General features: G+C 39.8%; 1 protein-coding gene across 2 annotated transcripts in view; it reads left to right on the forward strand.

The window, feature by feature from the left end:
* Window positions 1–17,634, forward strand: part of BMP2K (BMP2 inducible kinase) — a 106,028-nt gene that overhangs the window by 18,715 nt on the left and 69,679 nt on the right. For both annotated transcript variants that reach the window (XM_048846643.2, XM_048846644.2), the window contains exon 2: window positions 12,230–12,348. In XM_048846643.2, the coding sequence (XP_048702600.2) occupies window positions 12,230–12,348 (119 nt within the window). The remainder of the gene's footprint in view (window positions 1–12,229; window positions 12,349–17,634) is intronic.

The following is a 17,634-nucleotide window of genomic DNA, read 5'->3' on the forward strand; positions in this document are numbered from 1 at the left end:
GTTCAGATGTAACAGCACTCACATATGGGATTGGGACTGTGTTCAGTTTTGTTCCTTGCACCTGAACGATCCAAAGGAAAGTCATTTTTTTCAGAGTTTCCTTTAAAAAAATTTATGGATAGCCTTTATCATTTCAAAGATAAACAGATGTAGTGATATCTGCTTTATTCTGCATTCAGTCTGAAACAGTAGCTCTGAAACGTATCAACGTGCCCCATTTATTTCAGTAAGGGGCCTGTGGGCTTCTCTCTTCTGTGGCTGTGGAAAGTGGTACGTTTCCAAGATGCCACAGAATTTGCCATTTTGCTGTAGCTGGACACTTTGTTTCCATGCCATGATGGCAGCTTCAGGATATTCAGGTGGTAAATGATTAGGGAGCAGGTATACAAGATGGTAGAAAGTCACTTATCCTTGCCAGACAATATAGGAAAAAATACAAGCCTTATACCAGTCCAAATAGTCCCCTTGCGGTTCAATCAGGAAAATACACTGGGAGAGAACAGCTGCTTGAGGGGAAAATAGACCTGTCTTTCAAGAAGTCTGCAGGACTCTGTGTTGGCTTAATCTGGACTGAAATCCCCTTGTCTGCGATCTGACTTTTCTCCCAGTGTGCGGAGTATTGTTCAGTTTCCATATTGGATGAGTGAGCTTTGGGAGACTTCCCTTAAGGGGATATGCCTTAGAAAAGGTCCCGGGATGTAGAGTCATCCTGTCATAATTCAGCCTCAGGAAGAATCACAATAGGCTTGAAGCTATCCATTATCTGCTGTGGAGAAGGGTGATAGTCAGAGCCTCTCTTCTATTCTATTCCTCGTTACAGAGCAGTGTCTGATTTGGTGTATTCTGTAAATTCCCAGAAAAGTTCAAATCCAGAATAGGGACTCTCAAATACACTTCGGCAGCCATAAATTTAGAGGCCTTTCCTACTTTCTATAGCTCTGAAGGCTGCTTCCTATAAATCCTTATTTATTGATCCCATGGGGGAAACCTGTATTTTACCTTGGGATAACGGTACTTCCAGCACATTTCCTTTGCCTCTTTGATATGGCTACTACTCCTAGTGTGTTCATGATGCTGGACATGATAGTAGCCCACAGAGAGGAGAGAATCTAAGGCTATGTCTGCACTGTCGCAGTGCAGGCGATGGGACTGTGAATTGCAGAGTGCACCAAAATGTTGTGCTCTAACTGCCCTGTGTGGATGATTCTGGCGCAGACTAAAAGGTATCTAGTTCACATCAACATAGATGTATTAGATTCCCTCCTGGTCTCACCAGTGGCCTCCAAAGCTGCTTTCGATCTCTTCTGTACCCTGGTCTGTCTCACTTGACATCAGATATGCAATCCTTCCAAGCAGTACTGAAGTAACTCATGTAGTATCTCTATCTCGTGAGTGGGGGTTTTAAGGCCTCACAGCTCCTTTTCACTGTGATAGTCCCAGGAAGCCAGTTCCCTAAAGGTTCTGTGCATGTGCTTTGCTTTCGCTGAGGGTTATGTTGCTACCGGTTTCAAGTTACTGCATGGCTCTTTCTAATCAAGCAAAGAGCATTACAAAGAAAACAGATTTAAATGCACGCTAAATATACCCAGAGTCATCCATTGAAAGACTTCCCAACCCTCCTGTAGGACTTCAGGGTCCCCTTGGACAGAAGATCTTGTCTGCTTGCTAGATCAGAAAGGCCAGGTCTACACTATATATCCGTATAACTATGTCGCTCAGGGGTGTGCAAAATCAAAGTGCTACAGCAGCTGAGCTGCACCATTGCAGTTGTGCCACTGCCGCTTTTAAGTGTAGACCTGTTCTGAGTCAGTTTAAGCACAGCCTTCTTACGCCCTTTCTTTGTCTGTTGGTCTCTAGAAAACCCACTTTGAACCACTGTATGCAAGCTTCCCCACTGGGTGGTACCTGCTTAGCGGTGTTCAAAACCTAAGTGATTTTCCTTCATGCCCCCACTGTTTTTGGTTCCTGGAGGAATTGTGGCAACCCTGCTCCCTGGCGTTCGCATACAATCCTTGGACCACAGTGATACATACATTTAATAAAATATGGGCCCCAGCGATATCACATGGGATTGCATTATCTGTTACAGCAGCCTACCAGGTTTTGCAGCAAATACTATGAGAAGAGAACAGTCCTAATGGCAAGGCTCTTAAAAGAGGGGAGACAGTATAGGTGGCCAAAGCCTCAAGGTGATCCAGTATGCTACTGCTTCTCTGCACAAGTTATGGTTGCGTTATAGTTAGATCCATTCCAAGGTTTGAGCCCTGAATACGTATGAGACTTGACATTAGACTAGTTAAAGTCAGAATAAATTCTTGTTTCTATCACTAACTCTTCTGGACTAGGTAAAATCTTTATGTTTAAAAATATAATCTTTAATAGAAAAGACATCTCTCCAGTTAATAAAACAGCAAATAGAAATTCACAAGGCAGAACTAGAAGTATATTCCTTAGAATGGGACATGTCAATGACTAATGTTTGTATCTTTGGAGAAAAACCTTAATTTGTTTTTAAACTCTTCTGTAACTATCACATGTTTGCTGGCATCTGAAACTGAATGTTTCTTGAACTTACTTAAGAGCTCTTTGGTTTTTTACAGAAGAACTAGCTTAGGCCGGTCAGATATTCTAATAACACAGCACTATTAAATGATGCAATTAGAAGTTGGTGATTGTTGCACTTAACTGAGTGGAGGGAATCTGAGGGGTGAGCTTGCACTTGCACGACTTTATCTGTTGACTAAAAGATGTGCTTAATTGCACATGGGGGGGGGAATATTCATCCTTCTAACCGATCAGTAATAGCATAATCTTTTTAAAATATAAAGGAAATGAAAAAGCTGTAAAGACAGTTTCTGTGAATAAGAGGCTGAGAGAAGGATCAGTTACCCTCATTTTGAAAACATTAGTGTCTGAGATATCCTGATAGGTCTTGCATAATTTCCTTACGCTTTCATTGTCTGCAGATCTTTGGAAATTGGGTTACTACAAAATTGCTGTACGTTTTACCTAAAAATAACGAGGTAGAGTGTGATGAGAAGCTTTTGAATTAGATGGCTTATGTAGTTTCTTTTGACATCTAGTTCATAGTGTGTAGTTATGACGTTGGTAAGCAATGATGGATTTTTATTTGAAGACCTCTCATTGGAAATTAGTGGAGGCAATTCTAGCTTTCCCTCTTAGTCAGTTTAATCATGTTTGAATTTATCTAATGGCATCACAAGTAACACCAACAGTTAGTATAAATGAGATTAAACTGAAACATGAATTTTTCCTGTCCTGTACACATGACCTTTGTATTTGTTGGATAAGAAATTCAGTTATAGGAAGTCTTGTTTGAGTGAGTCCTTTTTTTTTTAAGAATTAATTGAGAAGTTTCTTTTTGTATATTCCAAATCTACATTTCAAAATTTTTGTATATGACTACTAACCATAACTTTAAATTTTCTCATTGTTGTGTATGAATATAACATTAAGTTCAACATCAAAGAAGGCGCTGTTGCATTTTATTTGACTGCATCTTTAAATCAACATCATGTTGGAATATAAAGGAAACACTGCAGATTGAAGTGCATTGGTGTAGTAAGGGATGAGATGTATAAAATATTCAGACAGGTGATCAAACTACTCATCCTTAATGTAAACCCACATCAAGTCTTTCTTTTGCATAATTTGGAGATGTAGTCTGGTGTCCCCATTTTGGGAAGATTTAATGCAGGGATTCAGGTTCCAGCATTTTAAGAGCAGTTTGTGTTTTTGTAACAGACATGTCAGGAGCAAAATGTTTAAGGATGTTTTGTACAATATGTTGGTCTAGATTTGAAAGGTTGCTTTCTCCAGGGCGTCCATGTAATATTGAAGTGACTACTCTGTCTCTAACCAGATTGGGGGCAGGCCAGAGTAATGTCTCTAAAATTCAAGATTAAGCCCTGCTTTCAATCAGTATGTTTCCCCTTTGTGAGAGGATGGCTGCAGATGTGTTGCAGAACACTACAGTACTTCTAGCCCCAAAATGCATAATTGATATTATGTTTAATTACAAATAAATCTTGATATCTTTTTATGAATTCAGTTTCATAGCACCCAGTTATAAAGAGCTGTAAAAGCTGACTCTTTATTATAAAAAAAAAAAGTTGAAGCCAAAATGATTGTGATTTATGACCAAGCATAAACTTGATTGACTTTTATATTAACTCATTTCTAAGACTGTTCAGATTAATTCTTGTAGTGACAAGTCTCTCTTGGATAAAATGTATAGGTGAAAATGGGTTATCATTTGAATCTGCATACTCAGCTGGGATATTACTGGCAGTGAAAGCAATCTGTTAACCTTGCATTACTAATTATGGTACTTCATTACCACACTTCCTTGTTAAAAGAACCAAAGTATTTTAGTGCCTTAAACAATGGAGTCCATGAATTATTTGTAATGTTAGAGAAATTTGGATCTTGCTTTTAATGAATAGAAAAAAGGCAGCTAGTGAAAGCAGTGCTATAGTTAAGGTTGATAGACCTCAGTCCAAACTTTTACTTTTGGTTCCAGTATTCATACTTTTAGACATTCTGCTTCAGAAATGAATTGTTTGGGAAAGTTTATAAAAATGTGTTGATTATGTCTCTTAGAGGCCCTTAATTTATCCTAGTTGAGAAGGATGCAAAATTCTATTTTTAATCTTTTCTTTGGAATGGTAGATGCTGAATTAACAATATAGTCTTTTCAAAGGTTTGCAATTCTTGTAACTTTAATTAAATTTAAAATCGATATAAAATGACTGAACTTTCTACTGTTCAGGGTAGTTCTTGATATCATGTGGAAAAATCCTGATGAAGCTTGATAGTTAAATTCTTGAACTGTACAATTGTGGGACATTATAAAAATTCATGGATGTGTATCAATTGTAAGCATCATTGCAAACTTACTTGGATTTAACCTTTTCTCACTTTCTTGGGGTACTGTGCATGTAAGCTTATATTGATATGTTGCTGCTGGTCATGGGTAGGCAAATCAAAAATAGAAGTACAGAAGTTTCTTATATGTAATCCATAAGGAAGGAGCAAAATACTGATGCTGATTTGCCTCACTAAATGTCACTGAAACATTTTGGTAGCGTACAGTGGCATAGGTCTGTGTGATACACACTTTGAATTTACATGACACAACGCTGCAGGTTTGGTTATGATGTCAAATGTGCTTTAGAAGAGCGTGCTTTAATTGGTCTAGCCAAGCTCTACCTTAAAGTGAATGGTAATTTGGGATACTTCAACTTTTTATTATACTTAACAGGAGACAATTTAAAAAGTGCTTGATTTTCAGGAGTTGGTGTGCAGCACTTTTTGAAAATCAGGGTCTCCTTAAGTTGTCAGGTTGGGCACCTAAATTTTTGAAAATCTTGTCATGTATTCCTAGCTCATAGAAACAGAGGTATTTTTAATAAGCTTGAAACAAATAGATAAGGGGAGATAGCAAATGGAAATGAGTGGGTATTCGTCTAAAAAAAAAAGAGCCAGAGATAAATTTGTGAAATGTTAATGTCCAACAAATGGGTACAGATTTGAAAATATTGGTGTGTTGGGTCAGAGAAGAAGGAAGGTTTTAAATATTAGTTTCATAAAACAATAAATAAAGTGGAATAAAATGCAGGAATTAATTTATCTGAAAAATATTATATTTCTTAATATTCTTATATATAAGATTCATGAATGTGACTGTAATTGCTTTGAAAATTCATCCTGTCACCATGGATGTAAGCCCAATCAAAGACTTTGGGTAAAATTTTCACAAGTGCCTAATGGGCACTAAGTGAATTAAATGCTTTTGAGAATTTTACCCTTAGTTCATAACTGTTACTTCCTGAGTCTGTTGCATATGGGTGAAGGTGCATAGTAAAGGGTCTGTCACAAGTAGCATGGCTAATGTATTTTTTTTCTGAATTTGAGACTTCTTAAAAATGGATTTTCCCAAGCAGGAGTAGGTGTACCAAACATTACTTTATTTTCAGTAGTAGTTTAGCTTCCTGTGAATATATTCAAATTACACAGCTCTTGTTGGCCATACTAAAAGCTGTCTGTAGAAAAATCTCTTCCCCCTCCAGTGTCTAGGTGTACTATTCTATCCAGGTAGAGAACATGTTGTACCATGGAACTTATTTTGTATTTAACAGCACTGATAAATAGATCATGCCAATGTAGAATGTTTTGGCTCTGGCCCATTGGTGGTACTGGTATTATTTATCTCATAGGCTTTAACTAGGGGCCACCAAATGAAATTAATAGGCTGCAGGTTTAAAACAAACAATGCACAATCAACATGTGGAACTCCTTGCAAGAGGATGTTGTGAAGGCCAAGACTATAAGAGGGTTTAAAAAAAACCAAACCTAGATAAATTCATGGAGGATAGGTCCATCAGTGGCTATTAGCCAGGATGGGCAGCCTCTATTTGCTAGAAGCTTTGTAACTTAATCTAATCAAACAAATTGTAATTTAGAAATATATTTGATAATCCCTGGACTAAAAGATGTGGAAATATATAGCACGTGAATGAAAACTTGTAATATCTGGATTCTCAAAGCTTCATAAAAGTATCTTTTGGATGGGTCCCAGTAGACAAGGACTCAGAGATCTCACAAAAGCACTTAAGGCTCTCAGTATGGCTAGCTCCAACAGGCCTTATCAAAGCCACTAGAGAGCTTGTATGATCTGTAAGCGAGCTAAAGAAGCTAAAAAATCCAAGTAAAATAGGAGAAGAAAGTGTAAAAGATCTAGGAGTTATGAGTCCTTTGACTTCTCCTTCCTTGCCCTCTTCCACAGAGGATGGTGAATTGCTGAGCTGTGACTCCGATCAGGATTGGGGAAAGACTCAGCAAAGGTTTTTTCCACTTGAGAAATTTGAGGCCATGTTTAACAAGGTTGAATCTGTGATTCAGATTCAGTCTGAACAAAATCCCAAGAGTAAGCCTTTGAACACCCCCCCCCCCACACACACACACACACCATCTTCCCCTGTGGTTGCAATTCTTCTACACTCCTCTTTCGAGGAAGTAATAAGAGATGAATGGGATAAGTCAGAGAAGGACATATTAAACATGATCTTAAGTTCTGTAAGATCCAGGAACTAAAAATTGCAATTACAGAGATATTGAAGATTGTTGCTGCCATAGCGTCCCTGGCTAAAAATATGGTTATCCTCTCAGAAGGGGAGTTCTAGCCTAAGGACCCCACGAGGATGAGGCGGTGCTCAGAACTGCAGAATCGTTTGTCATGAAGGTGAACTCTTCTTTCATTGCTTCCAAAGAAGTGGTTCTACCTTCAATCTGTCTAAGGCCACAGTATCCCACTGAAGAGAAGTGCCACAACTGTATGTGTCAGAGGGGCTCTGAGAATTATAGGAAAACGTCAAAAAAAGAAAATGGTATCCCTCCCCGTCTATAATATTTACTCAAGGGGTAAAATAATTTCCAAGTCACAACCTGCAACACATTCCTGCCAATGGATGCCGCTGCAGAGGACAGGAAGTTCACCTTGTTGTGCTTGATTGTGATGCGTGGCCAGAAAGAGTTAAACATCCTGCAGAATAAATTACTAAAATTCAACTCTTAAAGACAGATGGTGAGATAATGTTTGTGTTTTGTATATGGGTAGAGGTCAAAAGTGTAATCAACAGTCCCTGTCTATGCTGTATTCTGTTAATTCAAAGATCAAAAGAACATCCTAGCATTTAAATGAATGGAAAACACAGGATATCTCTGTATTCATCTCTTTGAAATGTACAGCAAATCATCTGTAAATGGTGGAGAAACAGGCCATTGGCCTTATGTTAATCTGTGTGAATAATTAACAACGATGCTTAGGAAATGAGGGCCTATTGTTCCCTGAGGGACTCCAATTTATCAAAGAAGGCCTGAAATTGTATGGAAGATCCTTGGGCCCCAATCCTGTTTATCTCAGGTCCGCTTAAGTTTCATCAGGGGAAGTTTGAGTTGTCAGATTGAGATCCCAGTTATGCTGGTACTCCCTGAAGGTGATATTGGACATTGGACTACATCCTATTAACTAAATTCTAAAGGAACTCTTTGCAACTATAAAGCTTACTGTCTCTGCTATGTATCTGAACCTTAAGAATTGTCTGTATGTATGTTGATCTTTTAGCCATACTCTTTCCTTTTTAAATAAATTTTAGTTCAGTTGTTAAGAATTGGCTGTATGCATGTATTTGGGTAAGATCTGAAATATTCATTAACCTGGGAGGTAATGTGTCCGATCCTTTGGGATTGGTAGAACCTTGTCTTTTATATGATGAAATAAGATTTTCAGAAATCTTCATCATATTTGACTTGGGTATCTGGATGGAGGCCTGAGGCTGGGTTACTTCAAGGGAACTGTGGTGTTGACTTCTGGGCAACCAGTGAGGTAACAAAGAATCTGTTTTATGCTGGCTTGGTAAATCTAAGTATTGAAAATATCCACCAGCTTTGGGGATTACCTGCCCCATTCTTTGCAGTTCACCCTAATTGAGTGACCTCAGCTGGGACCCCGGTCACAATAATACTTACTCAAAGGAAAAATCATTTCCAAGTCACAACCTGCAGCACCTTCCTGCCAAAGGATTCCTCTGCAGAGGACAGGAAGTCCACCTTGTGGTGCTTGATGAAAGTGGTAGCATTTGACCAGGAGGCTATCTTACAAATTTCTGCTATGGATGCACTAGCTCTTTCTGCCCATAAGGTCACCAGGGTTCATGTATAATGTACCCTGATTCCTTCTGGAATGAGAATCTCTGATGTCTTGTATGCTTTCACAATACATAGTCTAATCCACGTAACAACAGAGGACTCAGAAGCTCTGAGTCCTTGGCATTTCAGATGGAAGACTACAAACAGGGCACTACAAACAGGGCATCCTATCTCCTTTGGGTCTCTGTGTTTGAGATAAGTTTCAGGAGAATGATAGGGTTGGCTATAACTGAGGGACACTCTTGAAGTACGTGTGTATGCTTCAGAGGCATTCCTCAGAACAGTTCAGCTCTGAGAATCTTGCCAACTCCATGCATCTTCAGGGCTGGAGGGACTGGGGTTAGAGAACGTGGTAATAGAGAGGCTGTGAGTAGTGCAGCTGCTGTAAACTGTACTGGCAGTGAGGGGACCTTTGAGTTCCTACTGCAGATCGGGTCCCAGTGAAGTGGGAAGAAGCTGTGTTGCCTTTCTCATAGATGCAGAGGGAAAAAGGAGCCCCTTGGAGGTATGGGATTTTGAGGCTCCCCTTCCCCTTCGCCCACTCCTTGCAGGCAATCTACAAAATTAACACTTGTAGACGTGATTCCTCCTTTTTTTTTCTAACATGCTTTGATCAGCAGAAAGGTAGTTAACAAAGTTGACATTTAAATTACTGGGCATCTGAGCTAACTCCCAACTGAGATCAATGTTCACACATCTCAAAGCTGCTATTGCAGGCTCCCTGCAAAGCTAAAATAGGCTTTCACTAAAACAGTCTGGTCAGGGCTATCACTGCCACCAAAAATGTCAAAAGTAACCTATTAATGCTCATGCCTAGCATTTGAGGCTCCTAAGAGCAGGTAAGATTCCAACGAGCCCAAGTCTGATGGGTTGGTGGTGGGCTCCCAAACTTAGCCTTCCTCAGTCTCTCTTCTCAGCACTGTTGTTTATAGGTAATGGGAAGCAGAAGGGTTTGTGGGGCTACAGTCTTTTCCCACTGCTGCCATTTTGGCAGTTCACAACCATAATCTAAACATTCATTATGACTTGCCTTCAAAATTAGACTAATAGTAGTGCTCAAATTTCAGAGTAACAGCCGTGTGAGTCTGTATTCGCAAAAAGAAAAGGAGGACTTGTGGCACCTTGGCGACTAACGAATTTATTTGAGCATAAGCTTTCGTGAGCTACAGCTCACTTCATCGGATGCATACCATGTGAGCTGTAGCTCACGAAAGCTTATGCTCAAATAAATTGGTTAGTCTCTAAGGTGCCACAAGTACTCCTTTTCTTAGTAGTGCTCAAAGATGATTTGCTCAAGAGGCCTACCGAAAAGTGTAAACACCTTAACTAGGTACTGCCTGAAGATACTTCTCTTTGTACGTTAAAGGACAAATGCCTTGTTTTTCAGGAGAGTAACTTTCTCCCCTTCTCTTTTCTAAATGTAGAAAGGAGATTCTTTGTTCAAACTATCCTAAGAAGCTTTTCTGTTTCATGTTTTTTTTAATATAGCTACAAAAGTCTAGGCAGCCTCTAGCCAGCAAAACAGTGTTGATGGTTTTCATTCTTAAATAACTTTTAACAGTGAAGCAATTTGGTTTGAAATGATGGATGTTTTGCCTCTAAGTGAAAATTTCTTAATAAATAAAATTTTCAACTCCTAGGCTACAAATTCGTATGTGCACATGCTTTGCTTTCAAGCATTTGAGTAGTCCTATTGAAGTCAGTGGGACTGCTTATGTGACAAATTACCTCTCTGCTTAAGTGCTTGCAGGATCAAAGTCTTAACTTTCAGTATTTTGTTTTTGTCTATAACAGTTTTGTAAAAATCAAATAAGAGACTCTCGGGCATTTTAATAAACCACCATGTGTTATTTCATTATAGTACACATTTTCAAATGCATTTTACAAAGTCTCAACTGGATTTAAATCATGATTATCTTAAAAAAAAACAAAACAAAACAAAAAAAACCTACGCAAAACACCACCCACCTAAGGAATTTAAACAATTTTAAATTGCTTCACCCTTAATTTGCTATTTTTTAGGTAAAATAGTGAAAGAGAGCATAAATGTTACATGACGTACATTTGCAATGACAGTTTCAGTATCTCAAAATACCTTCTCTTGTGTTTTTTGGGAGGCCCATACTAACACTTCTAGAAAACTTTTAAAAACTATTTGCCAGAATGTTTTTAAGGATGTCTTCATATATGATCACCCTCTCCTTTTTCCAGTGCAAATTGTCAAGAGAGCCATTATATCTCTTAAATGGTGGATTAATTTCTGGATTATATTACAGTAATTTAAAAATTTTATGCCTTTTTGAATAGGAGAAATGGTTGTCATAGTAGTTAAGCATTTCATTTTTTATTTGTGCATTTACATCCTTTTTTTATAACCTTTCATTTTCTGCATTGTTGAGTCATAATTCCGAGATGAGTATTCAGACTCATGATCAGATTGTAGTGAATTATGAAGAGCCCTGATTGTTGAGTTGAGACAGTTTGCCTAGAAGTGTGGGAAAGATGTGGACTTTAAGACACTACAGACTTGAAAATCACACTTTTGAATAGTTTTCAAATCTACTATTGTTACAAATAGCCCCGAAGGTTACTGTAATGAACATTAGAGAGGGAAAAGGGTTTTTTGTTGGTTTAGTGTATTTGAAAGCATTTTGTACATATGCAGTTTCACTGTTTTCCCTGTACAGTTGTTTTTACCTATTATTTGTATGGTTCTTATCATAGCAAGGTGAGGAGAAAAACTAAAAACAAAAATAGACAAAAATTGACAGGATGACTCAAGTGTGTGTAACACTTGAAACTGAAATTGCATTTCGTATTGATGGTGTTGCTTTTAGATGGGGTCTGATTTGACTGATGAAGGGAGAGTTTAATTTCATTCTCGGATATGTACATATGTGTTGCCAAGGGGATCAACAGAGTAAAAGCAGATTAAGTTTAAATTGTCACTTGCATTATGTGCAAAATTCAATTAGCAAGTATCTTTTTCAAGTTTGTGACCTTTTTAAAGGCTTTATCTTTACGGTTCTCAAGCTACTTTGCCTACCCCCTAGCTTTCTAGGGTGCCAAAAGAATTTCCTAAACTTGAGTTTAGGTTGTGTACTTGATGAAAGATGGGGTGAATTTGCCATATCAAGCTTAAAAATTGTAAGTATAGAACTAAAAATATAAAACATGGCACTGTTCATCCTGGATTAAACCTCTCCGAAAAGTTTCATTGTCATCTGCAAATGGCAACAGTTACAAGCTGCAGGAGTTGACAAACTAACATTAATGTGAAATAAACATTTTTCAGGCAATAGCACTGCATAACATATTGTAGTTGCCTTAAATTGTTAACCAACAATTAAGTACAATTACAAGAGGACCAAAGTGTCAGTGATTTCCAAGTTGATTAAAAAAGTGTTCTAAAAAATCATGTTTTATCATGGTTTGATACATTTTTAAAGGAATAATGGAAATTCTAGAGGTCTAACTTTTGTGTAATTTTTTTCCTCAGGTGGCTTTTCCACTGTGTTCCTGGTGCGTACCCATGGTGGAGTACGCTGTGCATTGAAACGAATGTATGTTAATAACGTGCCTGACCTCAACATTTGCAAAAGAGAAATAACAATTATGGTAAGTAAAGCAACTATTTGATGGTATGCAGCAGGCATGGATTTGAATGGAAATTTTGCAGCTTTATTTTTCTAGAGGGGTGAGATTAGGAATATAGATATCCTCTACTTTTGGAAGATGGAGTGTGAATTGTGCTTTAGTTACTCTTAGCTGGTCAAGGAGTAGAATTGGAGAGAAACTCTTGTGAACCCCTTCTCTCTCAAAGATGTTTTCAGTGCATCTCAGCAGCAGCCACAAATGCAGCAAATATAAACATATAATACTGAATGAAGAGGTGGGTAAAAGTCTTTATCTCTGATTCAGGATTATATCTGGAGTGACTGATTTGTGAAGGTCAAGTGCAGGCACCTTTGCTGGTGTTAATGCAACAAGCCACGGGGGCAATGTGCAAATGCTTTAGGGCCCAACCTTGCAGTATTAAAACTCATTTTTTAGCAATCTCAGTATTAGTATCTCTATTTGTACTCAATAGCCTATGTTAGAATTTCTTCACTGAACGCTATTGTTTCCTGAAAGCTATTGCTAATGTGTTCATGCTCTTCAGCCTTCTGACTCCTAGTTAAAAGGTTTGAGAACATGCAAATGTACTGCTCTAGTCTTATAAGACAAACTCTCTTCCATGTATAAAAGAGAATATGCACACTACCAAAAAAAAAAAAAAGAGAGAGTAACGGTAAGACAGCATATCCCTTATCCTTCTAAATTTTTTACCTTGTGAATCATGTGAAAGAGATCCTCTCATTGACCGCCTCCTTTCCAAACCTCAAAATCACAATTCCCCGTACAGTTGAAGTGTTACATGTAACAAGTAACATTAAAACTGTTCTAAAGTATAATTCTGTAACAGTGATGGTAAAAATAGCAATGTAGGTTTCCACAGTTAGTCTGTTTCTGTGTCAAATGTGTTCTGTTTACAACTAAAAAAAATTTTCTGCCAGATCTGTGAACTCTAACTGTAAGCTCTGAAAGTACTGTATGTGACAATCAAGGTTCTGCTGGCTAAATGATGCTTGTAATGGGGTTGTCAAGCGATCTAAAAAAATTAATCGTGCAATTAAACAGGAGTGGTATACCATTTATTTAAATATTTTTGGATGTTTTCTACATTTTCAAATATATTGATTTCAATTACAACACAGAATACAAAGTATATAGTGCTCACTTGATATATATTTTTTATTACAAATATTTGCACTGTAAAAAACAAAAGAAATAGTGTTTTTCAATTCACCTCATACAAGTACTGTACTGCAATCTGTTTATCATGAAAGTTGAACTTTCAAATGTAGAATTATGTACAAAAAATAACTGCATTGAAAAATAAAACAATGTAAAACTTGAGAGCCTACAAGTCCACTCGGTCCTACTTCAGCCAATCGCTCAGACAAACAAACTTGGTTACAATTTGCAGGAGATAATGCTGACCGCTTCTTGTTTACGATGTCACCAGAAAGTGAGAACAGGCGTTAGCATGGCAGTTTTGTAGATATTTATGTGCCAGATATGCTCAACATTTGTATGCCCCTTCATGATTTGGCCACCATTCCAGAGGACATGCTTCCATGCTAATGATGCTTGTTAAAAAATAATGCATTAATTAAATTTGTTAGTGAACTCCTTGGGTGAGAACTGTATGTCTTTGGCTCTGTTTTACCCGCATTCTGCCAGATATTTCATGTCATAGCAGTCTCGGATGGTGACCCAGCATGTTTGTTTTAAGAACACTTTCACAGCAGATTTGACAAAACGCAAAGAAGATACCAATGTGAGATTTTTAAAAATAGCTACAGCACTGGATCCAGGGTTTAAGAATCAAAAGTGCCTTCCAAAATCTGGGAGGGACGAGGTATGAAGCATGCGTTCAAAAGTCTTAAAAGAGCAACACTCAGATGCGGAAACTACAGAACCCGAACCACCAAAAAAGAAAATCAACCTTCTGCTGGTGGCATCTGACTCAGATGATGAAAATGAACATGCATCGATCCGCTCTGCTTTGGATTGTTATCAAGCAGAACCCATCATCAGGAAGGATGCATGTCCTATGGAATGGTGGTTGAAGATGAAGGGACATATGAATCTTTAGCGCATCTGGCACTTAAATATCTTGCGATGCCGGCTACAACAGTGCTATGCAAATGCCTTTTCTAACTGTCAGCTTGTAGCAATCTAGTCTGCAGTCTGGTTCTACAGGTGTAACTGATTGGAACCCGGTAAACCATTCTGATGTGCAAAAAACCCTCCAACCCCAACCTGGTTTAATTTGTTAGTTTTGAAGTTTCTACATGAGAAGAAAGCAGTAAGAACTTTTATATTTTAAACTATATGCAATGAGTAGATATCTTAAGTAAGATGATACATTTTTTTACGCCAACCCACACTCTAGACACAATATAGAAATAATATGAAGGGTGTAGCTGCTTGGTTATGTGCCCTCACTTAGTATCAGTGGTGCAAGTAGAAATCATTTCTTTCGGGTACGTTGCCCTCATGGGAGGGGCACAAAGGGTGGGGGGCGCATGTGACCTCCACACAACCTGGGGCCCCCGCACTCTACCTGTCCCCTCCCCATGATCCACATCCATCCCATGTTAGCTGGCTCGTAGTTGAATTTAAACTAAAGAAATAACAAAGGTAGATGTGAAGCAAACATGCAGGATGCAGAAGCTTTTTTTTTTTTTTTAAGTAGGTCAGAAAATCCTTTAGAACCCATAACAGTCCTGTACTAGGCTACAACAACCAGGGCAGAATTTCTGTGAAAGGCGCACAACACCCACATGTACTGCCCTTACTATAATTGTATCAAGTCCATTCTGAACAGCATCTAATACATGAATTATATTGTATATGGCTGCATATTCACGGGTCCATGGCTTTGATCTGATGTTTCTTCCTGGTGAGCAACAGATCTTTCAAATGTACTGTACAACTCTTTTAAAGATCCTTAGAGCAGGGGCGGGCAAACTTTTTGGCCTGAGGGCTGCATCGGGTTTCTAAAATTGTATGGCAGGCTGGTTAGGGGAGGCTGTGTGTCCCCAAACAGTCAGGCATGGCCTGGCGCCCCCTGCTTCTCACCCCCGACAGTCCGCCCCCCTCTCCCTCTTGGGACTTCTGCCCCATGCAATCCCCCTGTTCCCTGATGGCCCCCCAGGGACCTCTGCCCCATCCACTCCCCGCTCTCTGTCCCCTGACCGCCCCCAGACCCCCTGCCCCTAACTGCCCCCCGCCTCCCCATCCAACTCCCCCCTCTCCTTCCTGAATGCCCCCTGGGACCCCTGCCCCATCCAACCACCCCTTCTCCTTGACTGCCCCTGGACTCACTGCCCCCTGCTACCCCATCCAGCCCCCCTCTCTCCCCCCGGGAACCCCTGCCACATCCAACCACCCCTTCTCCCTGTCCCCTGACTGTCCCCAGAACCCTTGCCCCATCCACCCCCCGCTCTCTGTCCCCTGTCCGCCCCTGGACCTCCCCGCCCCTAACTACCCCTCACCGCCCCATCCAACTCCCCCCTCTCCTTCCTGACTGCCCCCCCCCCCGGACCCCTGCCACATCCAACCACCCCTTCTCCCTGTCCCCTGACTGCCCTCAGAACCCCTGCCCCTGGCTGCCCCCCACCATCCCATCCAACCCCCTCTCCTTCTGGACTGCCCCCCCGGGACTCCCACCCCCATTCAACCACCCTGTTTCCCGCCCTCAGAGTGCCCTGATCCCTATCCACGCCCTGATCTCTATCCACACCTATCCCTACCCCCTGACGACCACCCCCGAACTCCCCTGCCGTCTACCAACCCCTCCGCTCCCTGCCTCCTTACTGCACTGCCTGGAGCACCGGTGGCTGGCGGCGTGGCTGCACCAGGACAGGCAGCAGCCCAGCATGGAGCACCGGGTCAGGCCGGGCTCTGCAGCTGTGCTGCCCCAGGAGCTCACAGCCCTGCTGCCCAAAGCATGGCGCCGGCAGAGCAGTGAGCTGAGGCTGCGGGGGAGGGGGAATAGCGGGGGAGGGGCTGGGGGCTAGCTGCCAGGAGCTCAAGGGCCGGGTAGGATGGTCCCGCAGGCCATAGTTTGCCCACCTCTGCCTTAGAGCATGACAAGTGATCCTAATCAAAGGGATTATTAAAGACCAGTATTTCAAAAAGTTCTCTTGATTCTGACAATGCCACCATGTTCTCCATAAATCTATGGGAAGACAAGGGTCTTAATTCTTTTATATAGGAAAACTATCCCTGTGAATGATAATTGGAAGTTGTTTAAGAACGCTTTACTAGATGTTCCAAAAGCCACAATCAAGGAAGAAGGCAGTATTGGTTAGAAAACTGACCCAATTTAGAAGGGAAGTGACACAGCTATAAATAATAATTAAAAAAAATAGATGGAAGAAAGGAGACGTTCATAGCAATCAATATAAACCGAAAGCTAGAATTTGTAGAAAATTTATCAGGGAACAAAGGAACACCAGGAGAAATCTATCACTTGCAGAGTTATGGACAATGAATTTTAAAAAAAGTATATTAGTTACAAAAATAATCCTGACAATGGCTTTAGTCCATTATTAGAGAACAATGGTAGAATTATTAATAGTGCAGAAAAGGAAAAAGTGTTCAATACATATTTCTGTTCTGCATTTGAGAAAAAACAGATGATGTTGTCTCATATGAAAATACTCTTTCCATTTCACTGGTATCTCGGGAGCATATTGAATAACCGCTGTTAAAGATTTTTAAATCAGCAGGCCCAGATAACTTGCATCCTAGAGTTTTAAGAGCTAACTGAGGAGCTTACTGGAACTGGACTGGTAATGTTGATTTTCTATAAGTCTTGGAACGCTGGTGAAGTTCCAGAAGAGTGGCAGAAAGCTAATGTTATGTCAATACTTAAAATGGGTAAACGAGATGACAAGGGTAATTATAGACCTGCCAGTCTGACATTGATCCCAGGCAAGATAATGGAGCACCTGATATGGAACTTGATTAATAAAGAATCAAAGGAGGGTAATATAATGAATGCCAATCAACATAGGTTTATGGAAAATAGATCCTGTCAAAGTAACTTGATATCTTTTTTTAATGAGATTAGACGCTTGAGTAATAAAGGGAATAGTGTTGATGTGATATACTTTGCCTTCTGTAAGGCATTTGTCTGGGTACGGCATGATATTTTGATTAAACAACGAGAAAGATGAAAAATTAACATAGCACCCATTAAATAGATTTAAAGTTGGCTAACTGATAGGTCTCAAAATGTAACTGTAAATGGGGAATCATCATCAAACATCTAGAGGGGTCCTTCAG

Source organism: Caretta caretta, chromosome 4, assembly GCF_965140235.1.
Source record: "Caretta caretta isolate rCarCar2 chromosome 4, rCarCar1.hap1, whole genome shotgun sequence".
Taxonomy (NCBI): domain Eukaryota; kingdom Metazoa; phylum Chordata; order Testudines; family Cheloniidae; genus Caretta; species Caretta caretta.